This window comes from Phyllobates terribilis, unplaced genomic scaffold, assembly GCF_046119375.1.
Source record: "Phyllobates terribilis strain yellow unplaced genomic scaffold, ASM4611937v1 Scaffold_3__8_contigs__length_932513732, whole genome shotgun sequence".
NCBI lineage: Eukaryota > Metazoa > Chordata > Amphibia > Anura > Dendrobatidae > Phyllobates > Phyllobates terribilis.
Window position 1 is genome coordinate 903,625,322 of NW_027362763.1, and position 26,904 is coordinate 903,652,225.

General features: G+C 45.0%; 1 protein-coding gene across 7 annotated transcripts in view; it reads right to left on the reverse strand.

Moving 5' to 3' along the window:
* ADGRG6 (adhesion G protein-coupled receptor G6) overlaps window positions 1–26,904 on the reverse strand; it is a 217,112-nt gene that overhangs the window by 50,242 nt on the left and 139,966 nt on the right. For all 7 annotated transcript variants that reach the window (XM_073672747.1, XM_073672745.1, XM_073672752.1 and 4 more), the window contains 3 exons: window positions 11,842–11,924; window positions 4,415–4,467; window positions 123–188 (listed from right to left, as the gene is read on the reverse strand). In XM_073672747.1, coding sequence (XP_073528848.1) covers window positions 123–188; window positions 4,415–4,467; window positions 11,842–11,924 — 202 coding nt within the window. The remainder of the gene's footprint in view (window positions 1–122; window positions 189–4,414; window positions 4,468–11,841; window positions 11,925–26,904) is intronic.

A 26,904-nucleotide genomic window follows, 5' to 3' on the forward strand; every position in this document is an offset into this window, starting at 1 on the left:
GCAAAATATACACTTATAGCTCTCCTAGTATTTATTTATTGTGGAACCAATTACAATTTAATAACCCACCAACGGACATACTAGTTCAGTGAGCCCATATTTTAATCATTCTACTCAATTACCTGTTATCGATGACTGAGTGCAAATCTCTAGTTTGGCGAACATTTCCATCATTTACAGGTGTAACGCTGGAAGAAGAAAGAAAGTGACAATTATGGAGTCTTTTGAATTCTGATTCTGAATTTTGCAGCAATCTTTAACCCCTTCTCTCCCAAAGTCTGTTTCACCATCAAATTTTACAATTCTGACCAGTGTCAATTTATGAGATAACTCTGAAACGCTTCAACGGATACCACTGATTCTGAGATTGTTTTTTCTTGACATATTGTACTTCACGATATTGGTAAAATTTGTTCGATATCACTTGTGTTTATTTGTGAAAAAAATCAAAAATTAGGTGAAAATTTTGAAAATGTTACAATTTTCCAACTTTTAATTTTTATGCTCTTAAACAAGAGAGTTATGTCACATAAAATAGTTAATAAATTACATTTTCCACATGTCTACTTTACATCAGTACAATTTTTGAAACATATTTTTTTTGTTAGGAAGTTAAAAGGATTAAAAGAGGCCAGAGATTTCTCATTTTTCCAACACAATTCTTTTGGGACCACATCACATTTGAAGTGACTTTGAGAGGCCTATATGACAAAAAATACCCAAACATGACACCATTCTAAAAACTGCACTCCTGAAGGTGCTCAAAACCACATTAGTTTATTAACCCTTCAGGTGCTTCACAGGAACTGAAGCAATGTGAAAGGAAAAAATTAACATTTAACTTTTTTTTCACAAAATGTTCACTTTAGACCCCAAGTTTTTTATTTTCACAAGGGTAACAGGAGAAAATGGATTACAAAATTTGTTGTGCAATTTCTCAAGAGCACGCATATACCTCAAATGTGAGGGAAAACTACTCTTAAGGCACATGGCAAGACTCGAAGTGAAGGAGCACCGCTTGACTTTTTGAACACAAAATTGATTGGAATCGAGACTGGACGCCATGTCGCATTTGGAGGGCCCCTGATGTGACTAAACAGTGGAAACCCCCCACAAATAACCCCATTTTGGAAAGTAGACCCCTCAAGGAATGTATCTAGATGTGTGGTGAGCACCAGGTGCTTCACAGAAGTTTATAACGTTGAACTGTAAAAATAAAAAATCTATTTTTTCCCAGAAAAATGTTTTTTTAGCTCCAATTTTTTTATTTTTACATGGGTAACAGGAGAAATAGGATCATTGCAATTTCTCCTGAGTACACCAATACCCCATATGTGGTCAAAAACTTCAGATTTTGATGGATTGGTTTGAGGGTGCTATGTCACATTGGCAGAGCCCCTGAGGTGCCAAAAAAGAAGAAAACCCACAAAAGTGACGCCATTTTACCAACTAAACCTCCCAATGAATTCATCTAGGGGTGCATTGAGCATGTTGACATCACATGTGCCTCACAGAAAACAATGATTACATTTTTACTGATGAAATGTTGTTTCAGCTCAATCTTTTTAAGGGCCAATAGGAAAAAATTAACCTCTCAGTTTGTTGTGCAATTTCTACTGAGTGCGCCAATACCCTACATGTAATGGTGAACTACTTTTCAGGCACAGTACAAAGCTAAGAAAGGAAGGAGCGTCATATTATAGAGCAGATTTTAATGTTATGGTTTGCGGGTGCTATGACCCACTGGGAGAACCCCTGAGGTACCAGAACAGCAGAATCATCTATAAGTGACACCATTTTACAAATTACACCTCTAAATGAATTAATCTAAAGGTTCACTGATCATATTAGCACCACGGGTGTGTGACAGAATTTTATATGATTGGGCAGTGAAGATTTATTTTGCGGGGCGAGGCGCCATAGTGCTTTTCCAGATCCTTTGTACTACCAGTAATGTGGAAGCCCCCTATATTTCCACTAACAGATGATGGACCTGAGTGGGGACTTGCTTTTCTTGTGGATTGAGTTGAAGCTTTTATTGGGAACATTTTACATAACATTTGAGATCACATTTATCTGGCACTCTACGCTGAGCACTGATATCGGGGTTTACATCTAAATTTCAGAGTGACGTGATTCAAATGAAACCACTGAGGGATCCATTCACCAGAATGAAGCAGCAGAGTTACTCTGGAATCCGTCTGGCCTCTGTTCAGTGGTGTCCTTTTCAGAGGTGCACAAAACTGTGGCCAATGGTACTTTTATGCACGCCTAAAAAGAAGGACACTGCCACAGTGCCTCCATCTGCCTCATTATAGGTAATCTTCTGCTGGGGGTTCTGTCTGAATCACGTATTTCAGAGATTTACAGGGAAACCCCAGTGTAAGCACTCAGCGCAGAGTGCAGGATAAATGTGCGCCGAGCCTTACTGTGATCTCTGGAAGGCAGAATGAACAAATCAACAGCAGGTCAAAAATTGGTTTTATTTATTTTTTTACACAGTTAGGTAAAAGGGATTGATGACTTTATTCTTCGGGCCGATGCTATTACAGCGTTACCAGATTTATAACATGTTTTTATGTTTGGCTGCTGTGACACGCTAAAACACGCTTTTTTTTTTGCAAAAAACAGTTTTTGTATCGCCATATGTTGAGAGTCATATTTTCCATATTTCGGCGGACTGAGTCATGGGAGGACTTGCTTTTTGCGAGACGAGTTGACGTTTTTATTGGTACCATTTTTGGACACATGATATTTTTTGATTGCTTTCCATTCAGATTTTTGGGAGGGAGAATGAAGAAAAAACAACAATTCAGGAATTGTTTTTTTCTTTTTTTTTATGCTGTTCACCCTGTGGTAAAATTGATAAGGCAGCTTTATTCTTTGGTCAGTACAATTACAGCAGTACCACATTTATATAATATTTTATGTTTTGCCGCTTTTACACAATAAAAACTATTTTATAGAAAAAAATTATTATTTTTATTCTGAGAGCTATAACTTTTTTATTTTTCCACTAATGGAACTGTTTCGTGGCTTGTTTTTTTGCAGGACAAGATAATGTTTTCAGCGGTATCAGTTTTATTTACATTTGTCTTTTTCACTGCGTTTTATTCCAATTTTTGTTTGGCAATATGATGAAAAAGCATATTTTTTTTGCCTCATTTTTTTTTTTTTTCAATGTTCACTGAAGGGGTAACTAATGGGACAGTTTTATAGGTCGGTCGTTCCAGACTCCAGACGCGCAATACTAAATAAGTGTACTATTTATTTATGAGTACTATAAATAGCAGAAATGTAAAATATTCAAATCATCATTTGTGAGTTTTTTTTACAGAATGGCTCCTAGTAAAATAAAACCTATAAGGCAACTTAGTAAATCCTTGGTGTAGTAGCAAAATAATACGGCCACTTTGGCAAAAAACGGCAGGGAGTCCAGCTTGGTCCCAGTGTTTTTTTCTCAGGAGCCTTCTCTGGCCTTTTTCCCCTTTTGGTCTTATTATGTTGCTACTATACTTGGCAATTACTTTACTGTACACTTCTTATATTTACACAGATTCACTTTACTGTATACTTCTTCTATTTCTCCAAGGCTGTTACCAAATAGAAGATATTCCCTGTGGTTTATATTTCTACATGTTTAATAATATGTGATGTGTTCTTAGTGGAATTTATTTTTATTTCATCTATGTAGATTATTTAGTGATCTTAGGATATATGATATTTTGTATATATTTATGGACATATTCAGTATTGTGTTCCAATATTTTGACAAATACAGCGATTTTAAATTAATGGTATTTGATTACCTATATTTCTTTTTGGCCTATTTATTATTTATAAGTTATTTCTTATCATAACAATAGCCAAGAGCTGCTGTTACATTTATCTAAGAGTATTTGTTAAAGGGGTTTCCAATTTGAGAGAACCTCTCTCCTCTGGCCCAGATTGATTTAATAAAACAATTTTATCTTTTATCACCCTCCTCAGGTCCAACACGGAGTCTCCTCTGGTGTCTATTACTGCCTGCAGCTGAGTTCTGATTGGCTGCAGTGCTGTCCTTGTAACATCAATAATAACAATAATAGACACAGAGAGCAGTGGCAGAGACTTAGTGCTGGACCCTGGAAGGGTGAGTAAATCTAGATTTGCTACAGTTATTTTAAACAAACTGCACTTCGGTATAGGGTTTTTGTTTTCAAATTTGTAAATCCCATTCAAGTGCTTTTAATTTTATAAGTAATCCATACTGTAACAATGTTTAATAAAGTTAAAGTTACATAATTACAAAAAAGTCTTCTTATTGTTACAAAGTAGTAAAAGTTTATTGTAAATGCAAAGTAACCGTTATATAGAGGGTTAAGCACTATTTTTTAAAAGGTAACCCTTTATTGAAGAGCATCATAACACTTACCTGATATTTACAACAAAAACTTTGTAGTCCCAGTTCCGAAAAGTGTGATTCAGCTGAAAAATAATACACAGGTTAATCTTCACATTTACTTTTAATATTATCTTTCTATGTATAACCAGATTTGACATTAGTACTGTAATTAGAGCCACAGGTTGTTCCATAAACTGTAACTGGATATATTCTGCTTCAAGCATATCACTTGAAAATGTAAATAGCTTTTCTGTTATATTGTTGGGGCTCTTGTTTTATTTAGCATTAATGTAATATCCTAACCACCTAATCTTATTATATTCAATGTTGACTCAAACCTACTGCCCAGTTTTCCTTCTAAGGATGACTAAGTCAACAAAAACTATAGGCTTTCAGAGGTTTTAGCATATCCTGGTACTTTATCTATATATATAATCGTCTTATCCCGTCTGTCTGTCTGTCTTTCTGTCTGTCTGTCTGTCCAGGAAATCCCGCATCGCTGATTGGTCCGGCCGCGGCCAATCAGCGACGCGGGATTTGAGAAAAAGATGGCGGCCGTTAGCGGCTCATCTGCAGGACGGAGGTCAGCGGCGATGCAGCCGGGAGATGAGGCGGCGCTAGGCGCTCATCTCCCGGCTGCTTGCACCAAAAGGACCCCGACTGGTGGCGCCGCTGACCTCCATGCGGCTACTGTCGGGAGATCAGTGGCTTGGCCCGCTGATCTCCCGACGGCAAGTGTGAACGGAGGACCGGGGAGCGGCGCTGCCGGTCGGGATGCTTCTGCTGCGAGCAGCCGCTCATCTCCCGGCTTCTCGCAGCGCAAGTAGCCGCACAGGCAGCGCCGCTCCCCGGTCCTCACTAATACGATTCGCTGATTGGTCGCGGCCAGCGGCCACGACCAATCAGTGATTTTGGCGCCAAATTTAAACAACGCTCTGCTGATTGGTGGCGGCCGCCGGCCGGCCGTGACCAATCAGCGATTTTGGCGCCAAATTTAAACAACGCTCTGCTGATTGGTCGCGGCCGCCAGCCGCGACCAATCAGCGAGATTGGCGCCAAATTTAAACAACGCTCTGCTGATTGGTCGCTGCCGCCAGCCGCGACCAATCAGCGAGATTGGCGCCAAATTTAAACAACGCTCTGCTGATTGGTCGCGGCCGCCAATCTCGCTGATTTTGCATGCACATCAATTTATGTTTCAGTTCTGACTTCTAGGTTTTTTCCGAGTAGATACTAAGTCACGCCCCTCTGGTCCCTCCTTGCACTGCAGCACAGAGGTTCCACCACCCGGATCCATAACAGTTTGCACGGGCCATGGAACCCGGTGGCTCCCAGGCTCCTTCAATTTCTGACCTGTACCAGGAGGTTTCTTGTCAGATATCCCAACAGGAAACTATCCTGACCTACCTGCGGTCTGTCATCTCCTGCCTGGACATGCTGTCCATCCCACCTGTGTCCGTCTCGAGCCGAATGGCACCCGCTCCGGTGGCGCCACAGCCTACTCATGGCATCCGGCCATGGTCCCCGGCTCTCTGCACCTCCACGTTTTGGTGGTGATCCCGTCTTATGTGGGAGTTTTCTAAACCAGTGCACACTGCACTTTGAACTCCTGGCACATCAGTTTCCCTCCGACTGGGCCAAGTTGGTGTTCATCATGTCTCACCTCACCGGGGAAGCAACGTCATGGCTAAACCCTCTATGGGAGAGAGGGGATACCCTTGTGTCCGATCTTCCGGCTTTCCTCACTGCCTTCTGGAAGGTCTTCGATGAGCCCAGACAAAAGACTTCTACTGCCTCCTCTCTTCTCTGTCTCCGCCAAGGGAGTCTCACCGTGGGCCAGTATGCCATACAGTTCCATACCCTCGCAGCTGAGCTTGCCTGGAACAGCGAGGCCCTGGTGTCCACCTTCTGGGAGGGTCTTTCCGGACGGATCAAGGATGAGCTAGCCGGTCGTGACATCACTTCCACCCTGGACGACCTGGTGTCACTAGCTACCCGGATTGACATCCGTTTCTTGGAATGAGTTAAGGAGACTACCCGGGAGAGAAGATTTCCTCGTCTCGCTCCTGTATTCCAGAAACCTGCCTCTCAACCAGCAATTCCCCGGGCACGCTCGGCCGAACCCATGCAAATTGACCAGACCAAGATGGTCAAGTCTCGCCAAGAGACACGCCGAGCCAAGGGGAGCTGCTTCTACTGTGGCAGAAAGGAGCATCTGATCTGTTCCTGTCCGGTGAAGCAGGGAAACTCCAGTGTCTAGGACCGCTCGGAGAGGTCATCCTAGGCAAGAGTAAATCCTATACGTCCTTGACTCTATCCATTTCTATTTCCAGTGGCGAGACCCGCTTCTTTGAGACCGCTCACCTGGATTCCAGAGCTTCTGGGAATCTCATTTCTCAGGCCCTTGTGGAACGGTATCAGATTCCTACCAAACGTCTGGCCGTACCATTGCCAGTCGCTTCCGTGGATGGGAGACTCCTTTCAGAGACCATCTTGCTCGTCACAGAGCCAGTAACCCTTCAGGTGGGAATGCTGCACTCGGAGAGGATCTCCTTTCATGTGCTATCTGGACTCTCTCTCTCCCTATTGCTAGGTCTACCCTGGCTATAGAGACATGAACCCATCCTGAATTGACGATGTGGTGAGGTGCTCCGTTGGGGGCAGGATTGCCATGAGACCTGTCTGGTTTCGGTTCGTCCGGCTCGACCTCCGTCTTCTCCGGCTAATCTACCTGGTCTGCCGGCACCCTACTGGTCCTATGCGGACGTCTTTGACAAGAAGGAAGCTGAGACACTACCACCTCATAGGCCGTATGATTGCCCAATCGACCTGGTACCCGGTGCTTCTCCTCCCTGCGGGTGTATCTACCCCTTGTCGCTGGCTGAGACCCGGGCCATGTCTGAGTAGATTGAGGGGAATCTTGCTAGGGGATTCATTCAGAAATCTACTTCCCTGGCTGGAGCAGGATTCTTCTTCGTTAAAAAGAAAGACGGCTCACTACGGCCATGTATCGACTACAGGGGCCTTAACCAGATTACCATCAAGAATAAGTACCCCCTGCCACTTATCTCAGAGCTGTTTGACCACCTTAAAGGCGCAAGGATCTTCACTAAGCTCTATCTTCGTGGGGCGTACAATTTGGTCCGGATCCACCAGGGAGATGAGTGGAAGATGGCATTCAACACCCGGGACGGTCACTATAAATACCGTGTGATGCCCTTTGGTCTCTGTAATGCTCCAGCCGTCTTCCAGGAGCTGGTTAACGACATCTTCCGTGATCTCTTGTATTCTTGCGTAGTGGTGTACTTGGATGATATCTTGGTCTTCTCTCTGGATCTGCCCACACATCAGAGGAATGTTCGTCAGGTTCTGCTAAGGCTCCGGCAGAATCGTCTCTACGCAACATTTGAGAAATGTCTCTTCGAGCAGACTTCCCTTCCGTTCCTGGGATATATTATCTCCGAGATTGGTCTTTGGATGGACCCCGAGAAGGTTTCTGCCGTCTTAAAATGGCCCCGACCGGAGGGGTTGAAGGCGATTCAGCGATTCCTGGGCCTCGCAAATTATTACCGCCTCTTCATCCCTCATTTCTCCTCCCGGACCGCTCCCATCTCCACGTTCACTCGTAAGGGAGCAAATCCCAAGGAATGGACTTCTGAATCGGAGGAGGCCTTCGTCTCCCTAAAACAAGCCTTCTCCTCTGCCCCTGTGCTGCACCGTCCGGATTAGAACAAGCAGTTCTTCCTGGAGGTTGATGTTTCCTTCACTGGAGCCGGAGCGGTGCTCACCCAGAAATCCCCTTCCGGGAGAATGGTAACCTGCGGCTTCTTCTCCAAGCTCTTCTCCTCATACGAGCGCAACTACTCCATAGGAGATCGTGAGCTGCTTGCCATCAAATTGGCGCTGGAGGAGTGGCGCTACCTGCTGGAAGGGGCTCTGCACCCAGTAATCATCTGCATTGACCACAAAAACCTGGCCTATTTACAAAACGCCCAGAGACTCAATCCACGTCAGGCCCGGTGGTCTCTGTTCTTTGCCCGATTCTGCTTTACTCTACATTACCGCCCTGCGAACAAGAACATTAAAGCCGATGCTCTATCCCGCTCATTCCTGTCCTCCGACCAAGAGGAGGAGTCTCTGCATATCATCGATCCCTCCAGTGTAATGACTGTGGCCCCGTTTGACCTGTCTCGTCTTCCACCCGGTAAGACTTTTGTAGCTGTTCTGGATCGTAAGAAGGTTCTTTTCTGGGGTCATTCGTCCAAACTAGCCGGCCATGCAGGCCAGAGGAAGACCTTCCTGCTCATCGCCCGGCATTACTGGTGGCCCTCTCTACGCAAGGATGTTGCGGATTTTGTCACGGCTTGTTCCTCCTGTCCCCGTAACAAAGTTCCCCAGCATCTTCCCGCTGGCCGTCTCCAGCCTCTACCCGTACCTTCCGCCCTATGGCAACACATAGCTATGGACTTTATTACGGATCTCCCTGTTTCTGCCGGTTGTACTGTCATTTGGGTGGTCACTGACCGCTTTTCTAATATGGCCCACTTCATCCCTCTGCCTGGTCTCCCGTCCGCATCTGTGCTGGCTAAGGACTTCATCCATAACATCATTTGTCTCCACAGCCTTCCCCTCCACATTGAGTCTGATCGCGGGGTTCAGTTCACTTTGCGCTTCTGGAGAGCTACGTGTAAGCTGCTGGATGTCACCCTGGATTTCTCCTCTGCTTATCATCCCCTGTCCAATGGTCAAGTGGAACGTATCAACCAGGTCCTTACCAGCTTTCTCCGGCATTTCGTCAATGCTCACCATAACGATTGGGTTGAGCTCCTGCCCTGGGCCGAGTACTCCTATAGCAACCATGAGAGTGAGTCTTCTTCCAAATCCCTGTTCTTTGTGGCCTACGGTCAACACCCATGGATTCCATTTCCCGTCTCCGCTTCTGTGGACAATCCTGCCGCGGAGTCTCTGGTCAGCGAATTTTCTAATATTTGGGAAAACACTAGATCCACACTTCTTCTGTCCTCTGAGTGGATGAAGAAACATGCCGATAAGAGACGTCTGGATCTGCCTCAATTCCGTCCAGGAGACAGGGTCTGGCTCTCCTCCAAACATGTTCGGCTCAAAATACCATCGTATAAGTTGGGTCCGCGGTTCATCGACCCGTTTGAGGTTCTCAAGCAAATCAATCCCGTGGCTTACAAGCTAAAACTCCCGGCCACCTTACGGATTCCCAACTCCTTCCACGTATCTCTACTCAAACCAGTTGTTCTTAATTGTTTTTCTGATGATCCAGGTACCACTCCAGCTCCAGTCTCCACTGAGGACATCTATGAGGTAGAGAAAATTTTGGCCACCAAAAGGGCAATAGGAAAAACCTTTTTTCTGGTGGATTGGAAGGGGTTTGGCCTGGAGAAGAGGTCTTGGGAACCCAGGGAGAACATCCATGCCCCTCTTCTTCTTAAAGAAGGCCTAAAAAAGAGTGGGCGTAAAGGGGGGGGGTACTGTAGCGGTATGGGGACGGAGTCTCTGCCTGGCAGAGGGCAGAGACGCCATCCCCCCTACCGCCGCGGTCCTACTCTGGCGTCTTCCGGCATCCCTGCTGCTGCTTTTGCACGCAGCTTCCCTGGCACTGTGCTTAGGGCGCACGTGTGCTCCCTCCCTCTTAAAGAGGCCATGCGCACCATCCTAAAAAGTCCCCGGCCAATGGCCAGAGGACTTTCTCTATAAAAGGCACCTCCTCCAATATGGAGGTGCCCGTGCAAGGTTGTTGCCCTTTTATACTTACTTTGCTTCAGCCCTCAGGTCCTCTGCAAGTCAGTCCTGTCCGCCAGTCTGTTCTTCAGTCCAGTCCGCCAGTCTGACTACTTTCCAGCCCGACAGTCTGCCTACAGTCCAGTCCGCCAGTCGGTCTATGGGCTCTGCCCGCCTGCTTTCCTGGAAGCACCTGCCTGTTACCTGCCGTGCCCGCCAACCTGCTTACCTGGAAGCACCTGCCTGTCACCTGCCGAGCCCGCCCGCCTGCTTACCTGGAAGCACCTGCCTGTTACCTGCTGTGCCCGCCAGCTTGCCTACCCGAAGCACCTGTCTGGCTATCCGCCAAATCAGCCTGCCTGTCTATCTGGACCACCCGTGAGCCTGCCTGCCGTGCTCTTCCGCTGTACCGGTCAGTTCCTGCCTTCTGACCCATGGGAGTCACCTGCTCTCATACAAGGTCGGTCCCAGAGTGGCACCTGGTCCCTCTGCTCGGTCCCTCCCTGATTCACGAAGTCGACTGAGCAGCCGTGCGACCTTGGTCAGGCCGAGTAGATACTTAGTCACGCCCCTCTGGTCCCTCCTTGCACCGCAGCACAGAGGTTCCACCACCCGGATCCATAACACCGATCGGATTAATTGATTTTATATTTTGATAGACCGGACATTTCTGAACGCTGCGATACCAAATATGTGTATTTTTTTATTGTATTTTGAATGGGTCAAAAGGGGGGTGATTTGAACTTTGCTGTTTTTTTTATTTTAATTTTTTTTTTATTTGCTTTAATAGGAGACTTGAAGCTGTGATCATCCGATTACCTGTGCTACACGTAGCAGAGCTTCTGCACTGCTATGTGTAGCATAAATCTTGATCTGTTATGAACACCGGCCAATAGCCGGCGTTCATAGGAGGTTCACAATGTCATGTCAACCCATTGGTGCCCTACGATCTTGTGGCAGCTGATGACTGTGTATTGTAATGAACTTCCTGTTAGCACGAGTTAAATTCCGCTGTCAGAGATTAAAAGCGGCATTTAACATGCTAACAGCCTCTGTGGATAGCGATTCCACCCCGGCTGTTAGATGCACATGACAGCTGATCAAAAAGCGCCACAGCCCGCATCAAATGTAGGGACACGACCGATGATATTTCTATATCGGTTGAAGAGGTTAAAGAGTAACCGTTGTTTTAATTTCATAAATCAATAATTCAAATGAAAATAAGCAACTTTGTAGTATATATTATTAGAGAAATCTGCTTCTTTCTCCTCCTGGATTGTTCATTCATTCTCAACTCATGGTTAAAATTTGTAAACAATGAAGACAAGCTTTCCCATTACTGAGATTGGAGATGAGTTGGTGCTTTTAAAATTCGATGGAGATAGGAGGGAGGAGCTTGAAGCATAAACAGACATTCCACTGGAGGTTCTCCAGAAGCGACAGTTACAATTCTCCATAGAACTTTATTAGCACCAATTGTCATCTCTTATCTCAGTAATGGGAAAGTCTGTCTTCATTGTACAGATCTCACTAATAAGATGTATCGCAAAGAGCTTATTTTCACGTGTACAGTACTATCGATTTATGGAAAAAAAATTATAACAGTTATTCTTTAAGTATACATTGTTTGAAGTCATACAAATTAAAATACAAATTACATTACAAAGGCTTGTTAATAAATTCTGGTAAGGGACATGTATACTTACCCATTGTGACACCAAGCTTTGGACTGTTAACTCGTTAGCAACATCACTGACCACAGTAACAGAAATCCTATAAAATGTCCCACCTGTTCAAAAACATGATAGCTGAGTTAAGACCTTACATACAGTACAGACCAAAAGTTTGGACACACCCTCTCATTTAAAGATTTTTCTGTATTTTCATGACTAGGAAAATTGTACATTCACACTGAAGGCATCAAAACTATGAATTAACACATGTGGAATTATATACTTAACAAAAAAGTCTGAAACAACCGAAAATATGTCTTATATTCTGGGTTCTTCAAAGTAGCCACCTTTTGCTTTGATGACTGCTTTGCACACTCTTGGCATTCTCTTGATAAGCTGCAAGAGGTAGTCACCGGAAATGGTCTTCCAACAATCTTGAAGGAGTTCCCAGAGATGCTTAGCACTTGTTGGCCCTTTTGCCTTCACTCTGCGGTCCAGCTCACCCCAAACCATCTTGATTGGGTTCAGGTATGGTGACTGTGGAGGCCAGGTCATCTGGCGTAGCCCCCCATCACTCTCCCTCTTGGTTAAATAGCCCTTACACAGCCTGGAGGTGTGTTTGGGGTCATTGTCCTGTTGTAAAATAAATAATGGTCCAACTAAACGCAAACCGGATGGAATAGCATGCCGCTGCAAGATGCTGTGCTAGCCATGCTGGTTCAGTATGCCTTCAATTTTGAATAAATCCCCAACAGTGTAACCAGCAAAGCACCCCCACACCATCACACCTCCTCCTCCATGCTTCACGGTGGGAACCAGGCATGCAGAGTCCATCCGTTCACCTTTTCTGCGTCGCACAAAGACACGGTGGTTGGAACCAAAGATCTCAAATTTGGACTCATCAGACCAAAGCACAGATTTCCACTGGTCTAATGTCCATTCCTTCTGTTCTTTAGCCCAAACAAGTCTCTTCTGCTTGTTGTCTGTCCTTAGCAGTGGTTTCCTAGCAGCTATTTTACAATGAAGGCCTGCTGCACAAAGTCTCCTCTTAACAGTTGTTGTAGAGATGTGTCTGCTGCTAGAACTCTGTGTGGCATTGACCTGGTCTCTAATCTGAGCTGCTGTTAACCTGCGATTTCTGTGGCTGGTGACTCGGACAAACTTATCCTCAGAAGCAGAGGTGACTCTTGGTCTTCCTTTCCTGGGGCGGTCCTCATGTGAGCCATTTTCTTTCTAGCTCTTAATGGTTTCTGCAACTGCACTTGGGGACACTTTCAAAGTTTTCCCAATTTTTCGGACTGACTGACCTTCATTTCTTAAAGTAATGATGGCCACTTGTTTTTCTCTACTTCGCTGCTTTTTTCTTGCCATAATACAAATTCTAACAGTCTATTCAGTAGGACTATTAGCTGTGTATCCACCTGACTTCTGCACAACACAACTGATGGTCCCAACCCCATTTATAAGGCAAGAAATCCCACTTATTAAACCTGACAGGGCACACCTGTGAAGTGAAAACCATTTCCGGTGACTACCTCTTGAAGCTCATCAAGAGAATGCCAAGAGTGTGCAAAGCAGTCATCAAAGCAAAAGGTGGCTACTTTGAAGAACCTAGAATATAAGACATATTTTCAGTTGTTTCACACTTTTTTGTTAAGTATATAATTCCACATGTGTTAATTCATAGTTTTGATGCCTTCAGTGTGAATGTACAATTTCCAAAGTCATGAAAATACAGAAAAATCTTTAAATGAGAAGGTGTGTCCAAACTTTTGGTCTGTACTGTACATGAAGCAGACACTGTGCTGTTTTGACATTAGTAAATAGCTGATCATAAAATTATGATTGGTTAATCTACTGCTATTTCCTTTGCAGACATAGGATTTCTAATACAGCAACGTTAGTAAGAAAAAAATGTAAACTATATTGCACTTTTCTATAGGTACAAAATGGGTTAATAGGCATCAACACCAAAACACCTTGCTTTTATTGGACAGATCTACTTTTGGAAGAACTAGTTCTTGTGTTATGTTGAAAAATTAACATAAGTCAAAGAAGATAGTATTTCTTGACCTCAAAGGGTGTATTTAATTCATATGCGTAACTGGGAGATACACAACCTTTATTGTATTAATGTTATATCTGAATACATAACTTCGACCCTTTAAGACAGCCAGGACAATCTGTTCAGGAGAACATGAGTATGGTCGTGTCATTATTAACACATGACTGGTTTCATGGCCTTCTGGGAATTTTCATTTTGACACTAAAAGAAGATTGAGGATGGACCAAAATATGTCTGCGTAATTCTAAGAAATGTTAGGACACAGGGTTTAGATAATATAATAAAAGTATAAATTATTTTACTAGTCCTAATTACTAACTATATGACCATTGAGTACTTTAGTTGATGGCGCCATCTTGATTTGTCCCATCACTTTTCTCCTTTTGCTCCCCATCCCACAGGAACTGCTTTCTTAGCAAACAAGGAGTTTAGGATTCATAAAAAGGATGTGGAAGGCAAAGAAACATCATGTCCTTCATTCTTTTGAATATCAATAAATGCCTACAAACAGTGAAGGGTGGCCATTTTGTAGTTTTATCATACCACCAGTGTACAATATATAGAGAAAATTTGGTAAGGAACTAAATACTACATTGGGTGTGCTTACTTAGAGGGAATATTGTGGTTTTCAGGAACCAAATCATGTTGATCCTGTTTCCAAAAGATTATTGTGCATTTGTTAGTTGTCCTTTAACTTCTATACTTGTACAGATTACTGTGCAAAAAAAAGACTATAAGCTACTTTGACTTGTGATCTACGTCAAATTCGCAATTGTTTAACGAGCATAATATGTTTGGAGTTGGGCCAAATAACACAGTGTTTTAAGGACCACAATGTCATGTGTTATTTTTATTAGCATTCATTGTGAACTTTCAATTTTTTTTCTAACTTACAGACCAAGGCCCCAATTTATCATTTTTAATTTCTTGTAATTTTTCTTTTTTCCTTGTCCTGTGATTTTTTTGATTAGGTTTTTGAACCAAGTTGTCTAAAGAGGTGACGCAAAATAAAAAAAATGTGACTTTCTAGCACCAAAAGTCATAAGATTTTTAAAAAGTCTCACATTTTCCCCAAAATCTAGCAATTTGAAGAAGGAGGGAGGTGAAGTAATGGGTGGGACAAAGGTGTGAGATACACCCAAAAATGAAGCATTTGGTGCATTTCATGAATCTGTCTAAAACATCTTGAAAAAGCAAAATTGTCTAGGAAAAGTAAAAAAGACTTAAAAAAGAAAGACAACTTAAAAAATGGTTGAAAACGTGTAGAGAGTAAGGTGAAAGTACTAAAGCCACTAAAATTACTCCAGAAAAGTGGAGAAACAGCAATGTTAATTCAGGACCAAGTGCTTATATTTTCTTTAAATCTATTAAAATACACTGTATCTGAATAATATATTATGTGCTCCTAGTTGTTGCTTTTTTCGCAATAAATGGCATTATATGACATCATCAGGTATTAGTACAATGTAATATAACTATGCTTAAAGAGAGCCTATCACTTATTTAAAAATGGGATAAATAACTTGTACAAATCCCTGAGCTTCCGATTCTGCCGCTCTTTTCTGTTTTGCACTGTGTTTCTCTATTGCAGAGATATTCACACTTCCTTCTTCTGGAGAGCACTATGTGAAATTTCTGCCTGTAGTTCAACTGGGCATTTCTTCAAAGTCTTCTGTGGGGACATGCACTTTCAGCGTTCCTAGATGCTGCCAATCACAGCTCAGCAGCATCTGAGACTGCTAGACTGCAGGTGCTGTGATTGGCAGAGATTGGAAGGGAGGTGTGAAAGTGTACACCCTCAGAGAAGACTCTGAAGAAATGCCTAGCTGGAATGCAAGCAGAGATTTCACATACTGTGCTCCTAAAGCATCAAATATGAATATCTGTGTAATGGATTGATCAAGAGCTACATGGAAAAGAGCTACAGAATCAGAGGAGCTCGGGGATTTTAACAAGATATTTAACTCAATTTTTTTGGAACAAGTGACAGATCCTCTTTAAAGGAGACTGCAAAGAATGTGCCAACATGTTTCAGTCTAAAAAAAAAATATTACTAATTTCATATCTTTTAGTAAAATGGTACATATAAATAATGAAACAAATAAACAGCTTTTATTTTCAAGTTCTTATTTCTTATTTCAATTTATATATCAATGAACTGGGCTTGAAAATGGTTTTGCTCTGTTATGTTTCTCGTGAATCTGTGACATGTCAGTAACTTGCAGCAAGTACGACATAAAATTTAAATATGTCGTCCAATGAAACTAAAGTAATTTGACTGCACTTCAGTTAATGTGAATGAGGATCAAAGCAGGCTTGCAAATGGAGCACAAATTTTACCAGTTTTACAGAAGTGTGACTCAAGAAACAAAAAGAATTACAACTTGAATAATGAGAGGATACCATTGATACAGACTAAGATTGCACAGAGAGAGTTGTAATATTTGAGTTATATTTCAGAAAACGCGCTTGTCCACTGGTTGTGTAGGACTAAATGGCAATTTCAAGACAGTCCATGGATTAGTGTCGCTGTTTTAGGCAAAAAAAAAACTGATATTTTATTCGAATCTTATACAACTTATTTAAAGCTAGGCTAATTTGCAGAGATGAGTGAATAAATTTGGGCGGAATGAGATCAAGTCAACTTTCCTGAAATTTGAGGTTCCACACCATTCAAAGACTTTGCGACTATATTTACAAAAAAAGTTTGGCGGCCATTTTGGTGTACCATTTAGGGCTGGCAAAGAAAAAAAAAAAAACACTAAAGCCTCACCACTCAACTCTCCAGACGCCCTTCTGCTCGCTGCTCCCAGTTGGGTCATCTTATTTCCGCTGTTCCAGGTTACATCTTTGGCTTCTTGACTATAGGCCAGGACTTCCGGACCAGATAAGGCTTGGTGGTCTCTGTGGGTTGTAAGGTGGCGCCGCTATCTCTAAACACCCAGTGACCCAGTCCTGGCTTATAGCGAAGAGGATGGAGATGCTGCATGCAAAGACAGAATTTAGAAGACCAGATGGCAGCCAGATAGGTGAGCAATGAGGTGAGTATTATTTTTTGTTTGGTTTTTACATCCCAAATGTATTATGTTCTGGGATCTGAAGAGAGCACAATATGTAGCATTCAATTTGTGGCACATTTATTCTTCTCAAATTGAATTTGGAGGGGGGAGAATTAAGCTAGGCTGGTGAATTTGACAATAATTGAATAATTCTGCTCTTTTTTTTTTTTACAGAAGTGGGTCTGCACCTGTCAGGTCATAATGGGAGGTATAGTTAATTTCGCAACAACTTGAGATGCACAAGATAATGACTATTATTCAACAGGAACTCATTATTAGTGTTGAGCCACCCCCGTAGTGTTTGAGTTCGGTTCGGTTCGTCGAACACCCGTGTGTTCGCCGAACTGTTCGTCGAACTGTTCGTCTAACACCTTCGAACACCGTTAAAACCAATGGCAGGCAAACAAAAACACATAGAAACACATAGAAAACACCTTCAAAGGTGTCCAAAAGCTGACAAACTGCTCAGAAGACACAACTAACACATGTAAAAGTGACAAGTACATATAGTCATGCGAAAAGAAAAGAGGTGGAGGAGTAAAAGGAGGGGGAGACACAGATATAGGCATGTCATGCCCTTCTAAAATCCAAAAAGTGAGAAGCCGACACGTTCAGTCCGCTCCTGCCCGTGCCACCTCCGTGTCGCCGGGTTTGTGCCAGAGCCGCGGTGAACCCTGACGGCCAGCCCCCCTCTCCCAATACTGGTGCCTGTCCGCTGGTGGGTCGAGCGAGCCCCCCTGTGGTGGAGGCAGCTCTAAGCTTTTTAATTTAAATTGTCTCTCTAATTTGAATAAATACACTTTAAATCCATTTATAAGGATCTATTGGAGGGCAAGTCTCATGCCAGCAGCCGCGTAATTCCAGCTCCAGTAGCGTCCACTAAAGCTGCTGCAGTTAAAAAGCTTTTATAAGGATCGAGCTCGGCTGTCCACCGCAAGGCATCCTACTGCCAGTCCGAGCCCCTATGCCTTGGGGTGCCTCCTGATGCTCTTCACTGAGTATCCCGTGGTCCCGAAGCATTTCCTTTGAAAAAATGAAGTGTCCAAACTACAGGTGGTGTAGCTTGCTTAACAGCCGGGATAATCCGCTGACTAGCAGACCCTGCTACTAGGCACAAAGTATTTCCTGGGCTAGATGCAGTTAAAAATTTGTAATTAGATACTCTCGTTGGATGCTGAGAAAGCATTCCATAGAGTCTCCTGGCACGCCATATATGATTCTCTTAAAAAGCTTGGGGTAGGGGTCTAGGGGACCCTTTTATAGCCAAAATCACGGCCCTGTATCGCAATACGTCACCTAGGCTGAAGATAAATGGAACTGTAGCACCCTGAGGGCTCGGTTGCTACAGAGGTATTGCACCTCACCCAGAGGTGTGATATCTCACTCCCAGGTAAGGATGTAGTGTGGATCAGGACCCGACACCTGCATGCATTACACCACATTGCCGTGGGGCAGGGCGACCAATATGCCCCAGAGATGGGCACGACAGTCCCTGTCCCTGGCTGGAGTGGGGGGAGGGAACACTGAGGAAGGGGAACCCTGTAGTGCAGGAGCAGGGAGGAAGCAGTTCCTGGGTGCATTGAGAAGGGAGTATAAAAGGTGGGCACCATCTTAGTTCAGTGCAGAGAAGTCTGAGCAGAAGTGGCAGGGAGCAGGGGCTCTGCATGAGCTCTGCTCCGGAGGCGGGCCTAGTAACAGAGGCCCAGGCCTGGAAGAGGGAGAAGGAAGGAAGAGGAGCGGAGAAGGCTCCAGGAACGAGGAACGAAGGGATCTCAGGGGTGCAGACGGGCGAGTCGCCACCGCACGCCCGAATCCACCTGCGTGGAGGGGTCAGGCCAAAGGGGGAGACCGGTCCCCGAAACTAGTGGAGGCAGGAAACGACCCTCAGCTAGAAACAGGAGGCTGTGACATTTTATGTGGCGCAGCCCCTCGCTACACCCGCTAGGAAGGCACCACATAGGGTCAGGGAAACTGGCGCCAAGTTTACCAAGAGGAGGCCCGAGGCAACCGGACAGAAGGGTTGGTAAGAAAGGCCAGACAAAGGACACACAAAGGGGGTCCTGTGAAGCACTCCAAAGTTATCTGGGAGTTGTCTGAGCCCCTCACCTGGTGAGCACAGTACGACGTGGGCAGCCGTTACCTGCAGACGTGGTCTGGATAATAAGAACTGTGAGTAAAGGCCCTGGACTGCATCACTGACTCCGTGTCATTACTGCTGCTGCCCTGCACCATCACCCCCATCCTCCGCATACACTGCCCTGAGGCTATACTCCTCCCGTGGGGAGTTATGCTACGCTCTGCTGCACCCACAACACCAGCCTCAGCGGTCTGCCCTGGAGCGGCGGTTCACTCTGACCGCAATCCACGGGTGGCGTAGTCGGACATTTAAACATCAAAACCACATAAATAGTTCCGCCACTGGTTTGACCGCCCTGAGCCACGGAACCGGGTTGCCGCCACGGAGACTACAACCACCAGCATCCACCAAAAAGGGTCCGGCTCCGGGTGTCCCAAGGCCCAGGGGGCGCGTCAGAACATTTTCATCACCTTTCACAATCACCAATGGGACAAGGCAGGGATGTTCTCTGTCCCCTCTCTTATACATCCTAGTGACGGAGCACCTGCTCTCATCAATTCGCCATAACCCCAATATTAGGTGGATTGAGGTGGGAGGCACCGAGTACAAGTGCTCTCTATTTGCTGATGATGTCCTAGTATATATCACTCAATCACATATATGCATCCATGCTGTTATGGCTGAAATAGATCACTTTGTTACATGGTCAAATTTTAAAATCAATGCAGCGAAGTCTGAGGCCCTCGATGTCTCCCTCCCCAAATCCATATAGGATTCCATCCAGTCCAACTTTCCCTTTGCCTGGCCCTCACAGGGTATCAAATACTTAGGAATTCCTATTCATAGAGACCTCTCCCATCTATGTTATCTTAATTTTGGGCCCTTTATTGAACAACTCCATACAGACCACGGTTGGCAAGTTAGAACTGTAAGATTCACTACGTGAACCACTGGTGTTTTGTGGAAAAACACATGTAAGATTATGCAACAGTCTCTGCTGATACTCCTGCATGCCTGCATCCCTTTCTATGGCAGGAATAATTTCTGCAAATTTACTTTTGTACCGGGGATCTAACAGTGTGGCAACCCAGTAGTCAGGATTATTTCTAATTCTCACAATTCGAGGGTCATGTTGCAGGTAGTGCAGCAAGAAGGCACTCTGTGTGTTGCGCATCCAGGAGCACCAAATCCCTGTTGTGTTGGTGGCGAGGTAACAATCATGCTTCCTTCCTCTGTCCTCTCCCCCCAACCTCGCACAACAGAAATGTGATCAAGGTCTCCCTCATCTGATGAGTCTTCCATCAGTTCGTCCTCCACTTCTTCCTGGGCTCCTGCACCTTCCTCACTAGTTTGGCTGCTACCATGCGCCCTGGTAAAACCATCTCCCCCACCCTCACATGCCTGCCGCCTTGGTGCTGCCGACCGTCTGGACCTTGCAGATGTTAGCCCTTCCGCATACAACTCCTCCTCCTCTACTTCCTCCACCTCCTCTTGTGCCACCACCTGACTCCGAATTCTGTTTAACATGTGCTCCAGCATGTAAATCACCGGAATAGTCATGCTGATAATGGCATCGTCAGCACTAAACATCTTCGTCGCCATTTCAAAACTGTGCAGAAGGGTGCCTAGGTCCCTGATCTGAGACCACTCCTCCAGCGTGATTTGCCCCACCTCTGGATCTCGTTGGCCCAGGCTATACATCAGAACGTATTGCACCAGGGCTTGTCGGTGCTGCCACAGTCGCTGCAACATGTGCAGAGTTGAATTCCACCGGGTAGGCACATCGCATTTTAGCCAGTGAAGTGGCAGGCCCAACGACTTCTGTAGAGATGTAAGTCGCTGAGCTGCGGGATGCGAACGGCGAAAGTGAGCACACAGCGACCGTGCCCTCTGCAGAAGGCCATCTAGTCTGGGATAGTGGGCTAAAAATTGCTGGACAACCAGGTTCAACACGTGAGCCATACAAGGCACGTGTGTGACATTGCCCCGGCGAAGGGCCGCACCCAGGTTTGCAGCATTGTCGCACACGGCCTTCCCTGGTTTCAGGTCCAGTGGAGACAACCATTCATGAAATTGGTTCTCCAGAGCTGACCACAACTCCTCAGCTGTGTGACTCACATTTCCCAGACATTTCAATGTAAAAACCGCCTGATGACGTTGAGCCCTACTGCCAGCATAGTAAGGAGGTGTGCAGGATCCCTTCTGCGCAGTTAGAAAGCTTGTGGCATGACCAGACAGGCTTTGGGTGCAGGTGGAAGACCGAGAGGAGGTTGAGGAGGCAGAAGCAGTGGAGGAACTTTGACATAAAGAGGATTGACGCACAACTCGTGGGGACGGCAAGACTTGGACAGCAGCCCCTTGTCCTGCTGTCACCATAGTTACCCAGTGCCCAGTCAGCGACATGTAACGCCCCTGTCCATGCCTACTCGTCCAAGTGTCTGTGGTGAAATGCACCCTGTCACACACAGAGTTTCTCAAAGAAGCGGTGATGTTGTGTGCGACATGCTGGTGGAGCGCAGGCACACCTTTCTTTGAGAAGTAGTGCCGACTGGGCATCTGGTACTGGGGCACTGCGACGGACATAAGGTCTCGAAAATCCTCTGTGTCCACCAGGCGGAAAGGCAGCATTTCTGTAGCCAAGAACTTGCAGATGGTGAAATTCAACCTCTTAGCTTTCTCATGGCTAGGAGGAAATGGTCTTTTACTTGTCCACATCTGAGGGACCGAGGGCTGGCTATTGTGCTTAGACGGGGTTGATAAGGGTGTCCCCGGCAAACTGCCGGTCTGTGAGGAAGATGCAGGCGGACATGTTAGGTTGCCTTGATCCAAAGGTGGTGCTATCGATGTCGGACAGCGCTCAACACCAGCTGGTGTTACCACCTCCAAAGAAAATGATGACCTGCCAATCACGCTGGCTGTTGCGGGTAAAGAGGTGGCAGGTCTGCGCCCCAAAACAGGTGTGACTGCTGTCCCCCCAGTCACAGAGGATGAAGAGGCCGCGGATGCACAAGATATGGTAGACGGCGGTTGGCCCGGCCGGCTAGGCCGCATTGTAGCACACTGAGCTTCCCACTGCAACTTATGCTTCATGTCCATGTGCCGGTTCATGCATGAAGTACTCAAACTATGTATTTTTTGGCCTCTACTTAGCTTTTGCTGACAAATGTTACAGATAACACGAGTTGGGTCATCTTTATCGATCTGAAAAATGCCCAGGCTATGCAAGGCTTAGCACCCATGCGACCTGAAGAGCCACCACGACTTGTGGTGAGAGGCAGAGTTGTGTTTGAGGATGCAGTTGTTGACGTGCTTCCAGTACTACGTCTCTGTCCAGGAAGGCGCAACCTGACCTCGTCGTCACTAGCATCTTCCTCCACCTCCTCTGCTGACCTCATCTCTTGGCTGACTGTGGGTTGACAGTAAGTGGGATCTCCAACCTCATCATCATCACCCTGTGCGTTATCACACCCGTCGTCCTCAGAGCCAACCTGTTCCTGCCCTGACAAAAAACTAAAGTTGTCGCTCCAATCAGGTATTTGAGTCTTATCATCGTCTTCCTCATTGTCTCCACCAACAGGAGTTACAGTTTGGGAATGAGGGTCTACATTATGGTCAGAACCTTCTGCGTCTGGTCCTGGATCCGACTCATAAAGATTCTGGGCATCAGTGCAGATCATTTCCTCGTCTGGATTCACAGAAGCGCTGGAGTCGACCTCTGATTCCCAGGCTATAGTATGAGTAAACAGCTCTGCAGACTCAACCATCTGTTCTACCTCATACTCAGACGGGCAGCTGGAGATTTGGGAGCTGTGAGGAAGCAAGTGCGATTGGGGTGACACCTTTGAGGACTGGAGTATTTGTGATGTTGAAGTTGATGTGGAGGAGAGCCCACTTAAAGGAGCACTTGATATCCGTTGAAGCACCTGCTGTTTTTGTGCCTCATCTGGAATTTGTAGTGATTGGCGTGGCCATAAGAAAGGGATCTTATCACATTGTCCGCTAAAAGAAGTAGACATTTTAGTTTGGCTGGAAGATGGTCTTTCTTCTGCAGATGTTACTGTTGCTTTAACACCTACCCCACAGACACAACCTTTTTTCCCCTTCCCAACACGCCTATTCCCCTTTCCACCAGCAGCAGGCCTTTTTCCACTCATTTTGGTGGTTAACTAATTAACAACTATGGAGTTGTTTGCACAAAAAAACAATGGATGGGAACCGAGCAGAGCTGAGTGGCCAAACTGTGGTATTAGGCCAAAACTATTGGCTGGGTTAGATGCAGAAAAAAATTATATTCAATTTGCAACCTGATGGAGGTCAGTATAGATGGACTAATAGAGAAAGTCCCACACACTGCTAGAAGGCCAAATATTTTTTCAGAGCTAGATGCAGAAAAAAATATATTCAGTTTGCAACCTGATGGAGGTCTGTATAGATGGATTAATAGAACAAGTCCCACACACAGCTAGAAGCCCAATATTTTTTCAGAGGTAGATGCAGAAAAAAATATATTCAGTTTGCAACCTGATGGAGGTCAGTATAGATGGACTAATACAACAAGTCCCACACACAGCTAGAAGCCCAATATTTTTTCAGAGGTAGATGCAGAAAAAAATATATTCAGTTTGCAACCTGATGGAGGTCTGTATAGATGGATTAATAGAACAAGTCCCACACACAGCTAGAAGCCCAATATTTTTTCAGAGGTAGATGCAGAAAAAAATATATTCAGTTTGCAACCTGATGGAGGTCAGTATAGATGGACTAATACAACAAGTCCCACACACAGCTAGAAGCCCAATATTTTTTCAGAGGTAGATGCAGAAAAAAATATATTCAGTTTGCAACCTGATGGAGGTCAGTATAGATGGACTAATACAACAAGTCCCACACACAGCTAGAAGCCCAATATTTTTTCAGAGCTAGATGCAGAAAAAAATTATATTCAATTTGCAACCTGATGGAGGTCAGTATAGATGGACTAATAGAATGATGCTATGCCCAAAAGATTTTACTTCACTAGGTGCAGTAAAAAAATTGGTATTCTATACACAGGTGGTATATCTTGCAACACAGATAGGCTAGTCCACTGACTAACACACTCTGCAATAGGCCAAAAAGGATTAGCTTTGCTAGATTCAGCCAAATGCTGTGAAAAAAACTTGCACAGCACTGGCACAGACCTGCCTGGCAAAAACTGATAGGAACTGATGTAACCTAGTCCTGAAAAGGACTCCAATTACAATTAGTCTTTACTCCCACAATCTATCTATTTAAGAGCACAGACCTGCCTGATAAAAGTCGTAGGAAATGCTGTAACCTAGTCCTTAAAAGGACTGCAATCACAACTATTCCCTACTCCCAAGCTATCTGTAGATTTGTGCGAAAATTGGCTTGAAATTAACAAGGTATAGCGCACACAGCAACAGCGGTGCCGTCTAACACGCAGCTGCAGCAGTGAGAAAATGGTGGCGACGGGGAAAATGGCTTGGTCTTATAGGGCAAGGACATGTGACATACACTGCCAATGACACATGCCCTTGCGTGTGTGAAAAAAAGCACTTCTCTCCATGTGTGCGCTGCTGATAGGCTGACAGATTGCACCTCCCCACTGTAAATGCGGGAAAGAGAAAAAAAAATGGAGATCTTCATTATTCCTGCAGAGATCCATCCCCTGCCCCTCCCCCCACCCCGCTGTACACTCAAACTGCGTATTAACATTAATTTTCATCATTACTGAGAAAAAATCCAGTTATGATTTTGGTGCACGAACAGTTATCGAACATAACCTCGAACAGCCGAATTTTTCTCAAATTGTTCGTGTTCGCCGAACGGCTCGAACACCGCCCAAAACAGCTCGAAATTGAGATTGGCGAACAGTTCGAGTAGAACAACGCTCATCTCTACTCATTATCTTAAACCCTGACATTCTGTACACATCTTTTCTCTTCTTCTTTTTTATTACGTGGAAGAATTTCTTTTTCACGTGCAGAAATGTTCCTATTTTAACAGTAATTATGATGAATTAAGTCCTTAAGTCAGCGTATGAACGCAAATATTTAAATGACATTTAGTCACGCACAGTCACATGTATAGCTGAGACATCTATAAAATTGACTCCAGCAGTGTATGTGAGTGCATCAATCCTTTCTTTTACTATGCATTCAGCTCTGGGCTGTAAGAACACACCTAACCACTGTTTTATAACATAAATACATGGAAGGGACTTGTAAATACAACACACATCTTTCTTTATGTCACTTGCTCTATTTATTTTTTACATTTGTAAATTGTAGAAATATTTACAAAAAGCGATGAATCAAGTTATGAAGATGTGTTTACACGTATTGCAGATCCTTCTATATGCTTACTTTACTTTCCTGCTACAACATAGGTGATGCAACTGGGGTGGCAAGTAAAGAAGATCATTAGTAAGCATTCAGAAAAATCTGCATTAAAACATTAAGGTTATGTTCACACATCATGTTTTTTTTATGCCTTTTTTATGCAAATTTTCAGCTGCGTTTTCCAGAACCAGCAAAGTCTAAGAGATTCCAGAATTCTTAGTTCACATATCATGTTTTTTTTTTCGTTAAGGATTTTGTGCTTTGCATGGTTTTTTGAAAGATAGAGCTTGTCACTTCTTTCAGTGTTTTATTCAGAGTTTTTTCACCCATTGGAAGTAATGGGTGATGAAAAAAACGCTGAAAAAAAAGCACCAAAAATGAAGGTATCAAGTTTTCAGCGTTTTTTCAGCGTTTTTTTGTGCCTAAACCAGAATGAGATTTTTTTTTCACCGAACTTTATGTACTTGCATAACAGAGACAAAAGGACAGTGAAAAAAACGCTGAAAAAAGCATCAAAAATGCACCTAAAAAAGCAAAAACACAAGAAAACAGCAACAAAAATCCTGAACAACTTCCTGGCAACAGATCAGGTTTTGCTTCAGAAAATCGACGCAGAAAAAAACATGATGTGTGAATGACGCGCCCCTGGGCCTGCTGTGTCGCGCAGCGTCTCGCGCACGGGGGCTTACCCGGAACCGGATCAGATGAGGGTTGTAGTCTCCGAGTGGCGGGGACCCGGTCCGTGCCCAGGGAGTCAAACTCAGTGTGTGGCAGTCTTGATAGATGTTATTTGAGTGTCGACTACGCCACCCGTTGATTTGCAGCTATGGAGCTGCCGCTGCAGGGCAGACCGCTGAGGCCGGTGTAGAATTGTGCAGCGTGATAGTATAACCCCCAACGGGAGGGGTATGGCCTCAGGGCAGCCGACGTGGAAGATGGGGGTAGCAGGAACCACTCAGAGACGGTGCAGTGTAATTCAGGGTCTTTACTGGTAACAACGATAGACCCTCCCGGAGTACTTGCTAGCGAACGGGGCCTGGTCAGTCCTTGAGCAGATGGGATCTCCCCTGGCCAGGCGGAGTTGTAGGCCTCCCAAACTGACTGTACTCTTCTGGCTACCTTGCTAGAAGCGGATATAAGTAGCCCACGTCCCTGAGTGTACCGTGTGGTGCTCACCCGTATGGCCGGTGACTCGGGGCCTTCTAATGGCTTCCGCTCCACGATGGCGGTGCTGGTCCCACGCGTGTGACCGTGCCTTCGGGTTTCTGGGCCTGAGGACCTGAAATCCCCTGCCGGTCGGCTTCTGCTGCTGGGTAAGAGTTAGTCCCCACAGCCTCGGACGCCGGGTCCGGTAAGAAAGCTTCTCAGTCAGGGCGAGCTCTGCAGCTGCCAGCCCCTGACTCGTAGTAGTATTGCTCCCACTGAGCTTCTGCTGTTTCTTCCTATGACTGTTTCTCGTCTCTACTTCTTCTCTACTCCTAACCCTGCCTCAGCCCCGGGTTTATATAGGGGAAGTTCTTCCCCTCCCAAGACTGGGCAGGAGGTGTGGCA